General features: G+C 34.2%; 1 protein-coding gene across 6 annotated transcripts in view; it reads right to left on the bottom strand.

Annotated features, from left to right (window-relative positions):
- The window catches only part of Atr (ATR serine/threonine kinase), a 111,507-nt gene that overhangs the window by 38,109 nt on the left and 58,623 nt on the right, over positions 1–14,775 (bottom strand). For all 6 annotated transcript variants that reach the window (XM_058574885.1, XM_046431924.2, XM_058574886.1 and 3 more), the window contains 8 exons: positions 13,743–13,953; positions 11,798–11,976; positions 9,186–9,350; positions 7,714–7,805; positions 4,666–4,757; positions 4,149–4,326; positions 1,570–1,749; positions 972–1,131 (listed from right to left, as the gene is read on the bottom strand). In XM_058574885.1, coding sequence (XP_058430868.1) covers positions 972–1,131; positions 1,570–1,749; positions 4,149–4,326; positions 4,666–4,757; positions 7,714–7,805; positions 9,186–9,350; positions 11,798–11,976; positions 13,743–13,953 — 1,257 coding nt within the window. The remainder of the gene's footprint in view (positions 1–971; positions 1,132–1,569; positions 1,750–4,148; positions 4,327–4,665; positions 4,758–7,713; positions 7,806–9,185; positions 9,351–11,797; positions 11,977–13,742; positions 13,954–14,775) is intronic.

Here is a 14,775-nt window from a genome sequence, read left to right as displayed (position 1 = left end):
TCAACTGGATGTGAAAAGTGAGGGTGAGGGCTAGAGCTGCAGCTCAGTGGCAGAGCGTTTGTCCTGCATGTGTGAAGAACTGGGTTTGATCCCCAGCACCATATAAAAATAAACAAATAAAATAAAGGCATGCTGTCCATCTACAACTACAAAAAAAAAAATTAAAAAAAAGATGAAGGTGAGATTTGTTTTATATGAGAGGATGGTGTCTTGTTCAGAAAAATAGGAAACACGGGAAGAGAAATGTAAGTATTAAGAGAATGAATTGCATTTTGAACGATAATGAGTTTAAGCAATATACAGACTAGCACAAGCTTATAAAATGATCAGATATCAATGAACCAGGATGAACTGTTACTTCTCTCACCAATGCAAGAAACATGTCGTCCCCATTCATTTTTCAGCTACCACAAAGTTGGTACAATGTTAAATGGTATCAACTACATTTGCCAGGTATTAATTTCAGAAAACGCTATCAATTCTAGACTAGTGACAAGCATAAAACCTCCTTTCCTATTGCTACTGCTTTAACCTGGGGATCTTTAGGGACATGAGTTCTGATACTAGGCCCTTTCTAACATGCTAGAATGGAAGTGAATTTTGATAGTAATATGGGGAGGGCCATATAGAACAGTGTTAGTTCACTTAACACATATTTATTGATTGTCTATTAACATAACCTGTGTACATTCAGAAGATAAAAATAAAGTAAGAACTCGTTATTCTCCCCAGGAAAATTGTAGGACAGATGAAAACAGAAAGAACTGACGTTCAGGCTTGAAATGGGAAGATCTGAAGACTGTTGGATAGAAGAAAATGTCATTCCCAGACTCTTGTAAACAAATAATGATAAGAAATGACAGAAAAAGGTGGTTCTAATTTGGATTAGGAATCTTCCACACTTGAGCTTTTGTAGGAAGTACATAATTCCCAACAGAACATATATCTGATGACATAACCTTGGCCATTACCTTGGACCACAGCCACTTTGCCCTTTCCACACACAGTTCGGCGAGTCGAGATTCCCCTGCATTAAGGAGGGCATTGTAGGCAGTCTGGTGGTGGCCGGCCTTTCTAGCTACTCTAGCGCTCTGTAGCCAACACTCTCCAACCATTTCATTGTAATCTGGTCTAAAGGAATATGATAAAACATGGGACAAAGAACATTTGTAAGTGTATTCAATAACTTAATTAAAGTATCTCTTCCCAACACAGAACCTTCTCAATATACTATTTCAAAGGGATCAATGATAAATTTGTTTAGGGAAAAACCCTGATTGTAATTTTCTTACAGTGTTCTGTTTTTCTCTCTTATGAAGACTTTATTCTTGGCTTACATTGGAAACTTCCCAAGATATTTCCTAACAGTAATTAAAATATAAATAGCATATAAAATTGATTCTTAAGTTCTAAGTTTGTTTCAAATACACAGTGTAGTCTTAAGCACTGAAAAGATTAACCTAGAATTCAGAAAATAAAAATATTCCCAAATAATATCCAAAAATAATACTAAATTAAAGATAACTAAAAAGGAAACAAACAAACAAACAAACAAACAATGTGAATGACCTTTTGTTGAGGCTTAATAAAGCCCTCCGGAGGGCCAGGATGGGCTCCTTGGCTCTGTAGGAATTCTGGGTCATTTCTAGTCGAGCTACCCAGTTTAGGGAATCTTCTTGAGAACTGTCACCTAAAGACTGTTGAAAAAGTGGTTTGATGCTATGCTCCAACTCACACAACATGTGCAACCTGAAGACAGAAATAGTTAAAATGTTGTCATATTCAACATTACAAATCTCGTATGTAAAGCATATATGAATGTATGTACCATATCGAGGATAGAACCCAGGGGCACTAGAGACCAGCATCTCATTAAATTGGTGAGAATGACCTCAAACTTGTGATCTTCCTGAGTTGCTGAGATTACAGGCTAGTACCATTGTACCTGGCCTAAAGCATGCACTTTATTTATTTTAAAAATAACTTTATTTATTTATTTTTATGTGATGCTGAGGATCAAACCCAGGGCCTTGCATATGCAAGGTGAACGCTCTACTGCTGAGCCATAATCCTAGCCCCTACAGCACATACTTTAAATCAGTCATGAAGAAATTAAAATGTGCAGTTTTCTTTAGTACAACTTTAAATATATTCTCCAGGGGCTGGGTAGTGGCTCGGCGGTAGAGCGCTCGCCTAGCACGTGTGAGACCCTGGGTTCAATCCTCAGCACCACATAAAAATAAATAAACAAAATAAATATATTGTGCCCATGTATAACTAAACAAATACTTTAAAAATAAATAAATAAATTCTTCATATATAAATAGTATCATTTCTATTTTTCATTACAAATTGAGTATAAACACTAATTTATACTACTTAAAATATTTAAGTGCTTCGTTGTGAATCCCAAATTATTATGAATTAAAGGGTATATAAAACTAAATTCAAATGTATGAAATCAGACTTTACCATCTATATGGAAAGAAAACATGAATCTATTATAAATCAACATGAAACATTTGCATACCGCCAGTGCTAATGAAAGAGGGCATGGCACAGTAGAGGTCAGTAAAAAAAAAATGTGTAATGAATGTAGTTTTTTTTTTTTGCTAAGAGGGATGAAAACCATGATACATTCACAATAGCTTTCTCCCCTTACATAAAATCTATGACTCAGTGTTCAAGATATAAGGATACTGTTGAGTAGCTATAGAATGAAATTAAACTCAGTGGTCCAATTCAATATTTGGTTCCATTATGATGTTACCAGAGGGGGACTGATAAAAAATAGACCAATTTCTAACTTCAAAAAACAACAACAGGGCTGGAGCTATGGTTCAGCGGTAGAGCGCTCGCCTACCATGTGTGAGGCCCTGGGTTTGATCCTCAGCACCACATAAAAATAAATAATATAAAGGTATTGTGTCCAACTACAACTAAAAAATAAATATTAAAATAAAAAGATTTAAAAACACCAAAAAAATACAACACTTCATTATCTTTTAGATTTATTCATTATCTTTTAGATTACAGTTTAATTATAACACTTATTTTTTCATTTTTCTTCATTTAATAGACCTAAAATGTTTCCCATCATTTTCTTCCTCAGTTCTAAAACATTCTTTCCTAGAAATGTAATGCCTAATGTGTGTTTTTTCAGGGGGAAGCATCAAATACATTTCTAAATGAGAAAGGGAACCAATGAGTACCAAGTGGCAGGAATAACATATGTCTCAATTAACTGGGTTACTTATATAGGAAATAAATTAAGATATCACAGAAAGATAAATATGTTTTTGCTTTTTGTTTTTTGGTAACAGGGATTGAACCCCAGGGTGCTTAGCCACTGAAACACATCCCCAGCCCTTTTTATTTTTATGTTTTTGGAGACAGGGTCTTTCTAAGCTGCTTAGGGCCTTGCTAAGTTACTGAGGCTGGCCCTGAAATTGTGATCCTCCTGTTTCAACCACCTAAATTGCTGGGATTGCAGGTATGCAGCACCCACACCTAGCTGTTTTTGTTTTATCAGCCCCATAACTGCCTTTTCAATTAAAAAGGATGTATGTTAGAATATTAAAAAAAAAAAAACAAAAAACTATAGGTGAAAGTTTAAAAAGCTACCTTATGTAGCTTACCAATATACCAAACATATTATCAGAGTAACTTACTCATAAGAAATTTTCCATAATCCCAGCAGCTCGGAAGGCTGAGGCAGGAGGATCAAGAGTTCAGAGCCAGCCTCAGCAAAAGCAAGGCACTACGCAACTCAATGAGACAAATAAAATATAAAATAGGGCTGGGGACGCAGCTCAGTGGTTGAATACCCCTAAGTCCAATCCCTGGTTTTCAAAAAAAAAAAAAAAAGCAATCCTATCAAGTGACATTTACAGACTAGGAATCTAAAAATGGGAACCCTAAGACAAGAATGGTGGTGCACACCTAATAATCCCAGACACACGGGAGGCTGACGCTGGAGGATTGCAGCCTAGAAAACTCTGTGAGACACTGTTGCAAAATAAAATAAAAGGTTGGAGATATAGCTTGATGATAGAGTGCTTCCCTAACACATGTGCAGTCCTGGGTTTGATCCCTGGTACTGTGGGCCTTCCCTCTCCCCCCCCAAAAACCCAAATACCCCAAAATACCTCACAATATATTCATATCCTCGTTGGTAAGAGCCTCTTTCAAAACTTGCAGCTGAAAGAGGCACAATTTGTTCTGCTCTCACTAGTTTCAATGTGTCATAAAAAGCTGTGACATCTCTTTTTTTGGCTGACAATAGTAGCTGTCCCAGTCTGACACTCCATGTTGTAGATTTCCCGTCTGAAACAAATGAAGAATCAAGAAATGCTATTATAGATGGGTCTAAGAGCCAGTTTTTATTTCATTTGATGAAACAATCAGCAGAAATACTGAACAAATAACTTCATTCTATTTTGAACAGCTAAGCAGGTAATCATAAGACAGGCTCAGGGGTTAATTATAAATGTTGCTAAACTATTGAAGCTTGAATATTTATGGCCAATTAAAAGTGATTATACTTTTTAATTCAATTTAATACAAAAATATAGGGCTGGAGGTGTGTGGGTCAGGAACATTTGGAGAGCTGCATAGGATACTCATTACCAAGGGTCTAAGAAAGTTAGTTACAAGTAATTTTACCTGCTGCTAAATAGTTTTCCACCAAATCCCACTGTGATAATTTCCAAGCTGCTTCCACTCTGTATGTATTTAATTCATCTGTCCATTCAGACCTATTAAAAGAAATTCATATCAACTGAATTTTATTTTTTCAATGTTTTAGATATTCCATTTATTATATTTACTTATTGCTCTATTTGATGCATTTGTTTTGTATTTTGTACTTACTTACAAAATAATTATCTTTATGTAGAAACAACCCTCCAAAATTGTTATTTTTCCATTCTTTAAAAACATTTACCTTTCATTAAACTACATCTGATAGAAAATCCTTGACAAATAAAACTGTGTCATATATTGAACAGAGTTAATCCCTGGATAATAACACAGCTCATTGTAAAACTATCTGTATGCTTAATCTGAACAAAAAGCATGAATCAAATACAACCAATTGAATGTACATGAATTCAGAGATAAATTTGGGTCTCTTACAATTTTTAATCCAATTTAATACAAAAATATATACCAAGGGGAGAAGAAAGTTACAAGTGATGTGTGAAAGGCCTAACAAAGCATACAAAATTAGTTGCCAACAACATATAGCTAGTGTTAAACTATTTTTAGTTACTTTAAAATTTGGGTTTGCAAAATCATTGAGATACATATATACACACATATATATTTAGTATATATACTATTATATAATTTATATTATATAGTTCAGTAATATGTAATATATAAAGTATGTTATTTATATATTTACTTATTTTTAAGAGTTGGGGTCTCATGTTGTCCAGACTGATCGTAAACTAGGAACAAGTGATCTTCTTTCCTCAGCCTTCAAAGTAGCTGAGTCTACAGGTATGTGCCGCCACAGCTAGCTGTTAGGCTTTTTTCTGCAGGATTCTACTTAGGTAACACTAGGATAAACAATACTATTTTGAATTATAACCCCATAGAAGCAGCTAGACTTTCCTCAATGTTTCTTCTCTATGAATCACACCATTTGAATATCTGCTATACACTAGATCCTGTGCTAAGCCATTTTCCTATTTAATTATCTAATAACACTGCATATAGCATATATATGTCCACATTTTATAAAAATGTTAAGACTCAAGAAAAGCTGGAACATTATTCTTAAAAGTCTTCTTTGCTCTTTCTGTAGTAAAACCAGAACGTAACAAATAGCCTAAACATTTTTTTTTAAGAGAGAGAGAGAGAGAGCGCTACCGCTTGAGCCACATCCCCAGCCCAACATTTTTTATTTTTTAAAAAAATCTAAAAATAGCTACCTAAAGTATTGAGCATGCTCTAATTTGTAAACATGAACACCACCAAAACCAATTTAGAACAAGGGTAAAATAAATACAACGGAAATGTAACTTTCCAAAGCCCAATTTTGAATGGCTTACTATTAGACACCAAAACATCAAACTTTCAGAATAAAAATCTGAGTAGTATTAGGAGTATTTGCTATTGAGACAGGAGGTGTCATATTAAACCTTATTCTGAAAGTGCCAAATGGCAATGAGGATTATGCTGTTAAAATTTTTCCACACTGGGCTGGGGTTTTGGCTCAGTGGTAGAGCGCTCGCCTAGTATGCACGAGGCACTGGGTTCGATCCTCAGCACCACATAAATGTAAAATAAAGATACTGTGTCCACCTAAAACTAAAAAATTAATATTTTTTTCAAAAATTTACACAGACAAGTATCTTAAAAAGAATTATATGTACATCAAGCACAGTTGATAGTTTTGAAGAAATATTTATTTAAATGAGAAACAGAAATTCTCCCCAAGGAAAACATGTTCCCTCAAAGACTATTTGCTTTACTATAACATAATTATCACTTTATTGGTCTATGCTTTTTTACAACCCCAAATTGGGGATGTGTCTCAGACCTAAAAAGAAGACATGGGGAGTCTAATCATGCAGTGTGTCATAAAGAAGCACCCAACTTAGCCAGGTGTGGTGGTGCACACCTATAATCTCTGCAGCTTGGGAGGCAGAGGCAAGAGGATCTGAAGTTCAAAACCAGCCTCAGCAACTTAGCAAGTGCTTAAGCAACTTAGTGAGACCCTGTCTCAAAACAAACAAACATGGGCTGGGGATGTGGCTCAAGCGGTAGCGCGCTCGCCTGGCATGCATGCAGCCCGGGTTCGATCCTCAGCACCACATACAAAACAAAGATGTTGTGTCTGCCGAAAACAAAAAAATAAATATTAAAATTCTCTCTCTCTCTCAAAAAACAAACAAACAAACAAACAAATAAAATGGACTGGCATGTGGCTCAGTGATGAAATACCTCTTGGTTATTGAACCTGGTACCAAAAAAAAAAAAAAAAAAGCACCCCAATCTGAGCCATGACTTTCCCAAATACTCCTAAAATCACTTCATTCATAAGATCAATAAAACCTATCTATAACATATAGCCACTTTTCCCGTACTTCTGAAAAGTTTGCCTCATTACTTCATGAATTCCACAACTGTGATACCATCTGACCAACAGTTAGCCTCTCTGCTCTTGCCATTGTAGGGTGGTAGTTTTTATGAATCACAGTCTTAGAACATAAAAAAATCTATATTTAAAAGAGACTTCCTACAAATCGGTCTAACTAAAAACCCTGGCCTATGTGTTCTTTGATGAACTGAGATCCCATTTACCATTGACCAGATCTCACTGCCCAACAGTTAGCTGGGGACTGGTTAGTAAATTAAGAAATAAGGTTTTCAGCTATCAAGAACAAAGCTGAGGGATGGGGATGTGGCTAAGCGGTAGCACGCTCGCCTGGCATGCGTGCGGCCCGGGTTCGATCCTCAGCACCACATACAAAGATGTGTCCTCCGAAAACTAAAAAAAAAAAAAAAAAAAAAAAATTAAAAAAAAAATTCTCTCTCTAAAAAAAAAAAGGGTAGAAAAAAATTTCTGTGCTAATTTCTAACACCATAAAAACATATATAAAAACACTTCATTATTCAATAAACATTAAGCTGCCCCATTTGAAAATTAAATCCCCACTCAGAGAGAATAACAAAAGAAAACCATTCTTTAGAAAATATTACCTGTTAGCATGCACTCCATTCACCTGAGTGATTACAGTAGAAAGCTGACCAAGACCTAACATGGATTTCACTACACCATGATAATGAATGATCTAGAAATGTAAAAATAAAAGATGGTAATTATTACTTCAAATATTATTTTGGAGACCAAGAATAATTTAAATGATATCATTAAAATACTATTTATCTCACTATGTCATGTTTTTTAGTTCAACCATGTCCTATCTGGCAGGACCTACTATCAAAGTCCTTACATATTTGAAGTAACAGAAGGGCTGGGGATATAGCTCAGTTGGTAGAGTGGTTGCCTTGCATGCACAAGGCCCTGGGTTCAATCCCCAGCACCACAAAATAAATAAATAAAAACAAAATAAAATAAAGTAACAGAAGAAGATGTAGACAACAATAAAAATAAATCTAATATTGGATTTATTATATTTTTCCACATTTGTTCTAATATTTTAGTTCAGGTCAAACATAGAAGTAATGAGTGTAAGAGTATCCAATATCTTAATTTTTTGTTTAAAGATATGTCATAATTCTTTAATGAAAATTAAAACTCTATAGTTATGATATTATTAGGGGCTGGAGTTGTGGCTCAGCAGTAGAGTGCTTGCCTAGCATGTGCAAGGTGCTGGGTTCAATCTTCAGCACCACATACCAATAAATAAATAAAATAAAAGTATTATGTCTAACTACAACTAAAAAAATTTTTTTAAAGTTATAATGTTATTAATATAGATTTTTGGACTTTCATAACTACAATGTTAAGCTGAATTACATATAGTTTTAAAAATTAAAAACAAAATTGTGAAAAATAAAAGCCTCATATATTGAACTTCTGTGCAAATAAATGCTATATATGCCAAAAAGCAAAACTCTAAGATGAGACTCTAAGGCAAGATTATAAATTAATAATTCTAACAGTCTTTACTGCCCCAGTAAATAACCTACCCCTCTTTAGCTCAGTTATTCTAATGGACTCTTTCAGAGATTTGAAGGTGGGTTGTTAAGTGTGTGTTGGGGGAGGGGGGAGGGGAGGGATGAGAAAGAAGAGGGAGTGGGGGAGGCAAAGAGGAGGGGGAGAGAGTTAGAGTGTGTGTTTGTGTGTGTAATAGGAAAATGTTTCTCAGGTTGTAGAAAATCACTATTATGAGCATGGCTCATACTTTTAATAAAAAATGAAAATGATATAAATTTTAGTTATTAAATGCATATTTTATATAAATATAGTCCACAATAAATCTCATCCATTTGGGTATTCTCAGGTCATAGAAAGGATTGGAAGGGATTTTTTAAATCATTTAGCATAAGTCAAGTCTCCAATTTTATCTGTCAGGAAACTCAAGCTCAGAGGGTAAAATATTTTCCAGACACACAATGACACTGGAAGAGACAATACTGAAACTTAAGGTTCTCAAAGTTCCTAATCAGGGCACTTTTCATTATCTGCCTTTCAATTATTACCTTACCTGGTCTGGTTCTAGCTGAATAGCCCTGTCATAACAAGCAGTGGCATCCCTCAGCAAGCCAATGCTTTCATGTTCAAGGATCTGTTCTTTTAGAGATGGTTCTGCCTTTCGAATTGCGCTTACTCCAGCCACTCCATCTGGTTCATGCATAGCAGCATACAGTTTCTTTGTTCAACAAAAAGTAATCAAACAAGGAAAAAAACAACAACTACAAAACCACCCATACAATATGTAAATAACATAAGAGAAATTTTCCCTCAAAGTAACAGTATTTGAAGGCAGATTCACAGTAAAATTACAAACTTTTCCAAGCATTCTGTTACCTCTTATTTCACTTAAATACAAATCTACATTAGTATCTATTATTGATCATGAGGGATGCAAGGAACTTCAAGATTCTGAAACTCTCTTGAAACCAACTGATAACAGATTCTGTTGAGTACATTTCAAATTTTTTAAGAATTTAAATAAGCATTTTAATATATTGGTATTGAGATATCAACAAAAAATCCAAGACATTAAAATATGGGCTCAAAGGTGATTCAGTTTAAAGATGAAAATTTGGGAAGCAATTAACACAAAGACATTCTTTGAAGACAATGAAAGATCTAAGAAATGCACAGAGATAGAGATGAAAAGAAGCTGGAGGATGGAGAGTACAGGTTCTATCTTCAGACAAAGGAAGCATTAGCAAATTAAACTGACAGAGGAGAGATTAGGGAAACTGGAAGAAATTTAAGGAATAAAATAATCCCAGAAGCCATGAGGGAAAAGCAAATGTCTTCATGAAAAGGAACAATCAAATGATACTGTGGGTTCAAGAAAATGGGAAACATCTGTTAAATTTAGTAACATGGAAGCCATTGATTTTTTTACCAAGAGTAGCATCAAGTAAAAAGAAAAAATGGGCAAAGAGTGAATGGTGGGCTGTGGCTGTAGCTCAGTGCACAGAGTGCTTGCCTAGCATGCACCACAGGGCACTGAGTTCAATCCTCAGCACCACATAAAAATAAACACAGAAAATAAAGGCATTCTGTGCATCTACAACTACCAAAAAAAAATTAAAAAAAAAAAAAAAAAGAGTGAATGGAAAGCAAAGACAGTATTAGCAAGTCAGATAATTCTGTCTAAAACTGACTTGTGAAGACAAATAGAAATGGTACTTTCCTGAAGGAGGACTTAAGATCAAGGGCATTATTAAAAAAAATAATAATAATAAGATATGAGATCCCAGAACATGCCTATGTACTCTACTCTGGCTCAGGAAGATAAATTGATACAAAGAAGGAAGGTGTATTTGAAATAGTGAAACTCTTGAACTCAAGAACACAGGAGGGCTGAATTTTGACAGGAAGGGATCCTCCCTTAGGAATAACATAAGGGAAGAAAAAAAAAATATGGTGCAGATGCCATGCAGACATCTGGCTTCTATTTTCCTATTGAAGGACGAAGAAAGATCAGTTGAGATGGAAGTAGAATCAGGGAAATGAAGAAAATATATAATGTTCTGGAAAGTGGGAAAGTAGGCTTATTAGAGAAAAACAGAAGTATTGCAGGCAGTATTAAAGACTCCTACACTGTGTTAAAGATGTTTGAGATTCTAAGCTTAAAGGAAAATCAGTTATAAAAGACATTGGGCAATTTTTCTTCAGGAATGTTCAGCAATTGCCATGCAGATGCAAGAAAGGCAGACGGGTGAGTTTATAAAGGGTTGGAGTGCTGTAGAGTACAAAACAATGGGAGTAAAGGAAACTGAATATCCTTTTAAGGTAAAGACTTTAACAATGAGCCACACAAAATTAGACAAGGTGGAACACAAAAGACAGGAAAGGGCTAATATTTATCCTAAAAGTATAAGCTACTAATTTTCTAGTTATTTTACCACATGTTGTTTTTTGACCTGAAAAAGCCCAATCTTGATCTCATATTTAATTCCATGTAGTCTCACTGGCCTTTACTTTCTTTTTTTCCCCACAGAGTCATCTATCATCTAAACCATTATTTCACCAGCATTCTCATGCCTGATGCTGACATAACCAGTATATTCCCCACTCACCCCCCACCCCACATTCAAGTCCACACTTCTCACAGTGAGAACAGAGCCCTATTGAACTTTTCCTCTGCAACTTGCCACAGGCGTTTAACTAAAATGCCACTGTGACTAGAAAACTTCTGTAGTTCACACCCTCTAAGAAGCTTGGACAACTTAAAAGATATTAGTAATATTTCTGAGCTATTCAAAACTTATCACTTTACTCTTGAGTATATGCAATGTTCTTTACCAACTCCATGGAGATACCTCTGCTATCCATCACTCATTATTTAAGTTATCATCTCCAAAAAGCCCGACTTCTGGCTTATCCAACCCCTCCTCCCACCTCAGTCCTCACAGAACATGAAATAAGTGTCCTTCCTCAGGGCAAATCTGTATCACTGTACTTAAGATATTATACCAAATTGATGTTCATATGGCCCCACTCATCTGTAAGCTTCTAAAGTACTATAAATATCTACTGCCAGCATAGCAAATAAAACAATAAAATGAACAATACAATCATAATAGACTGGCTATATTAATTTCCATTACAAAATTTACTATATTAATTTCAAACCTGTAAAAATCCAAGATGCTCTTGAATATTTTGTTTCTTTTCTGTAATAAATGATTCAAAGTGCATTACGGCTCTTGTGTATGCTTTGGAGCGAAAGGAAGCTACTGCCAGAGTATCCTGAGGTATGAGGTCTAGAAAACGTGTTACACTCTGATAATCCTCAAAATCCACAGTCGATACTAGATTATTGAAAAAAAAAATTGAGGAATGACTTATAAGATAAAAATCTAAAAGTATCAGTTTAAGTACTTATTTCCCTAAATAATCTAAATATACTAAGGTATCATATTGAAGATATAACTAAAAATAAATGATTGTTCACAGGGTCATATTCCAACTTTACTATTAGTACTTACTTTATATTGGACAGTGATTTAACTTATTTAGTCTCTGTTTCTTATCTATAAAAGGGAAATATTAAGAGGATGGAGGGATAGTTTAGTGGTAGAGTGCTAGCCTTGCATGCACAAGGCCCTCATTATGATTCCTACCACCCCCCCCCCCACACACACACACACGACAAAACACTGGGGAATATTAAGATTATTGTAAGACTAAGTGTTAATTTAATATTAGATGTTAATAAGATGTAAAGATGATACAAAAGACAGAGTAGTTATTACTACAATATTAATAAAATGTAGCTATTTAATAGGGCAAAATTAAACTATGGAATTAGCCTTCTTTTTTATTTTAAAGTTTAGTGTTCTGCCTCCCTTTTTGGTGTGTTTGTGTGTATGCTAGGCAAGTGCATTACCTCCTACCCCCAAGTGTTTTTAAAAGTTTAAAAAAATTAAAAGTTTTTAAAAAATTAAAAATTTTAATATCACTATTTGTGAAAATGGTGATAACAGAGTTAGTGCTTGGTTTTATAGAACCATTTTCATATTCAGAAGTAGGAACAAACATTTAATTGTCAAAATTAATGGAAGATATATTAATAATTAGCCATATCCCAGAGAAAAGCATTCTCCCAAATAGATAATTATTTGCAAGTATAGAAGTTTTAGAAAATCGATATATCACTATGTTTAACAGGTTTATAGACAACAAAGAGGATGCCCACCAAATGGGAAATTTTTAAGTGGAGGCCTCTTAAATGAAAACCAATTAGCCCCAAAGCCTAGGAGTAAAAATTACATGATATCTATAGGCATAGCTGATGTATAAAGAAGCAGGATACAGCCATCTACTATAAACAACAACAAAATTGTGCTTCAAAGACATGAATAGTATCCACTACTGTGTGATGAATATAATTCTTCTCACCAAATGGGGTAGATTATCAGGATTAACTGTAATAAGATTCCTCCTTTTGTTATGTTAGTGTAAATTTTATTATTACAGGAAAGAAAGTATGGCAGGATGTAATGTGTCATGTGTTGTAAGTATGTCTGGAGAGCCTACTGGGTACAAAATACCACCAGAGATTAGGAAAATTAATAATAATAATAATAATAATAATAAATTTTTCCATGGGTCCTGAAATGAATGAACTAAAATCTTCTTTGAAATTTAAAACTTAGGTGTGAAAAATAAACATTCACAAATACAACACACTGAGGGGACTAGGAGTAAACTAAGTTAATAGTGAGAGAAGGCTAATAACAATATTAATAACACATTTATTTCATACTTTACAAGTTATACATACATCATCTCACCTAATCTTCACAACAATCTTCTGAGTGAGATACCCCATTTTATACAAACAAAAATTAGATAGGTGTGTTGTGTAAAGAAGTGAGAGTAAAAACTTCAAGAGGTGTCTTAAACTATAAGTTCATTGCTTTTCCTTAGTGAGAAGCACATACTTATTACATGTTTTAAAAATGCACAAAAACAGGTCTTTCTAAAGGTAACTGTTAAATTAAAGAATTGACACAGGAAGGAGTTAACTGGGAGAATAATTAAAAGAAGAAAATAAACAGAAGTTATAACTCACCCATTGAGTCAACCTTTTCTTTGTTGGATTTGCTCTGTGGAAGTTTCTCAGCATTCAGGACCTGAAATTTATGCCTTGCCCACTGAGTGAGATGGTCAAGCATGGAGAACACAGTCTGAGTACTGAGCTGACACAGATCAGATGCACTGTCTTGGGTACTTATGGTTTGCTGATCATCATGTTTTAGAACTGCCATAATTTCTGCATAAACCTAAGAGAATCCATTTTGTAGTTAATTACATGTTTATACAATATCATTTTATTATTATCTGACATAAAAGAGAAAACCTTCTTAGGCAACAATTTTCAAAAGAAAAAATTAGATTAATAATAATCTATCTTGTCTATAATTTTTTTTTAACATTTAATTTTTAGGTGTAGATGGACACAACACAATGCCTTTATTTTTATGTGATGCTGAGGATCAAACCTGGGTCTCGCCCATGGTAGGCGAGTGCTCCACCGCTGAGCCACAATCCCAGCCCCCTATCTTGTCTATAATTAAACCAATTAAATACACACCATTAAAGACTAAATAAAATACAAAAATATTAAAAAATTCTTCCAGATTATTCAATAAAAAACAGGAAAACTATTTAATAGTAAAAAATGAAAAAGAATAATATCTCACACTACCTGTAAAAATCAATTTCAGAATAATTAAGGGGTAAATGTAAAAACAGAAGGATTAAAAGAAAATGTATTCACAGGGCTGGGGCTGTAACTCAGTGGTACAGCACCTGCTCAGCACATGTGAAGCCCTGGGTTCAATCCTCAGCACCACATAAAAATATATAAATAGAATAAAGGTATTCAAAAAAATTATAAAAAAAGAAAATATATTCATCTACACAGCAAGGTGACTACATATAATGTACAGTATATTTAAAAGAATAAAAATGACTTTTCATGTTTTTACTTTATAGTAAATGACAAATGTCTGAGATAGATATAGCCGGATTTGAAGTTCTACAATGTATACATGCATCAAAACATCTTTTAAAAACCCCCCAAAATATGTACAATTTTTATG

This window comes from Marmota monax, unplaced genomic scaffold (genome assembly GCF_021218885.2).
Source record: "Marmota monax isolate L192 unplaced genomic scaffold, Marmota_monax_Labrador192_F-V1.1 WCK01_AAM20220418_F8-fsc00022, whole genome shotgun sequence".
Lineage (NCBI taxonomy): Eukaryota > Metazoa > Chordata > Mammalia > Rodentia > Sciuridae > Marmota > Marmota monax.
The sequence above is the reverse complement of the archived record's forward strand: the minus strand, read 5'-3'. Positions and strand labels throughout refer to the sequence as shown.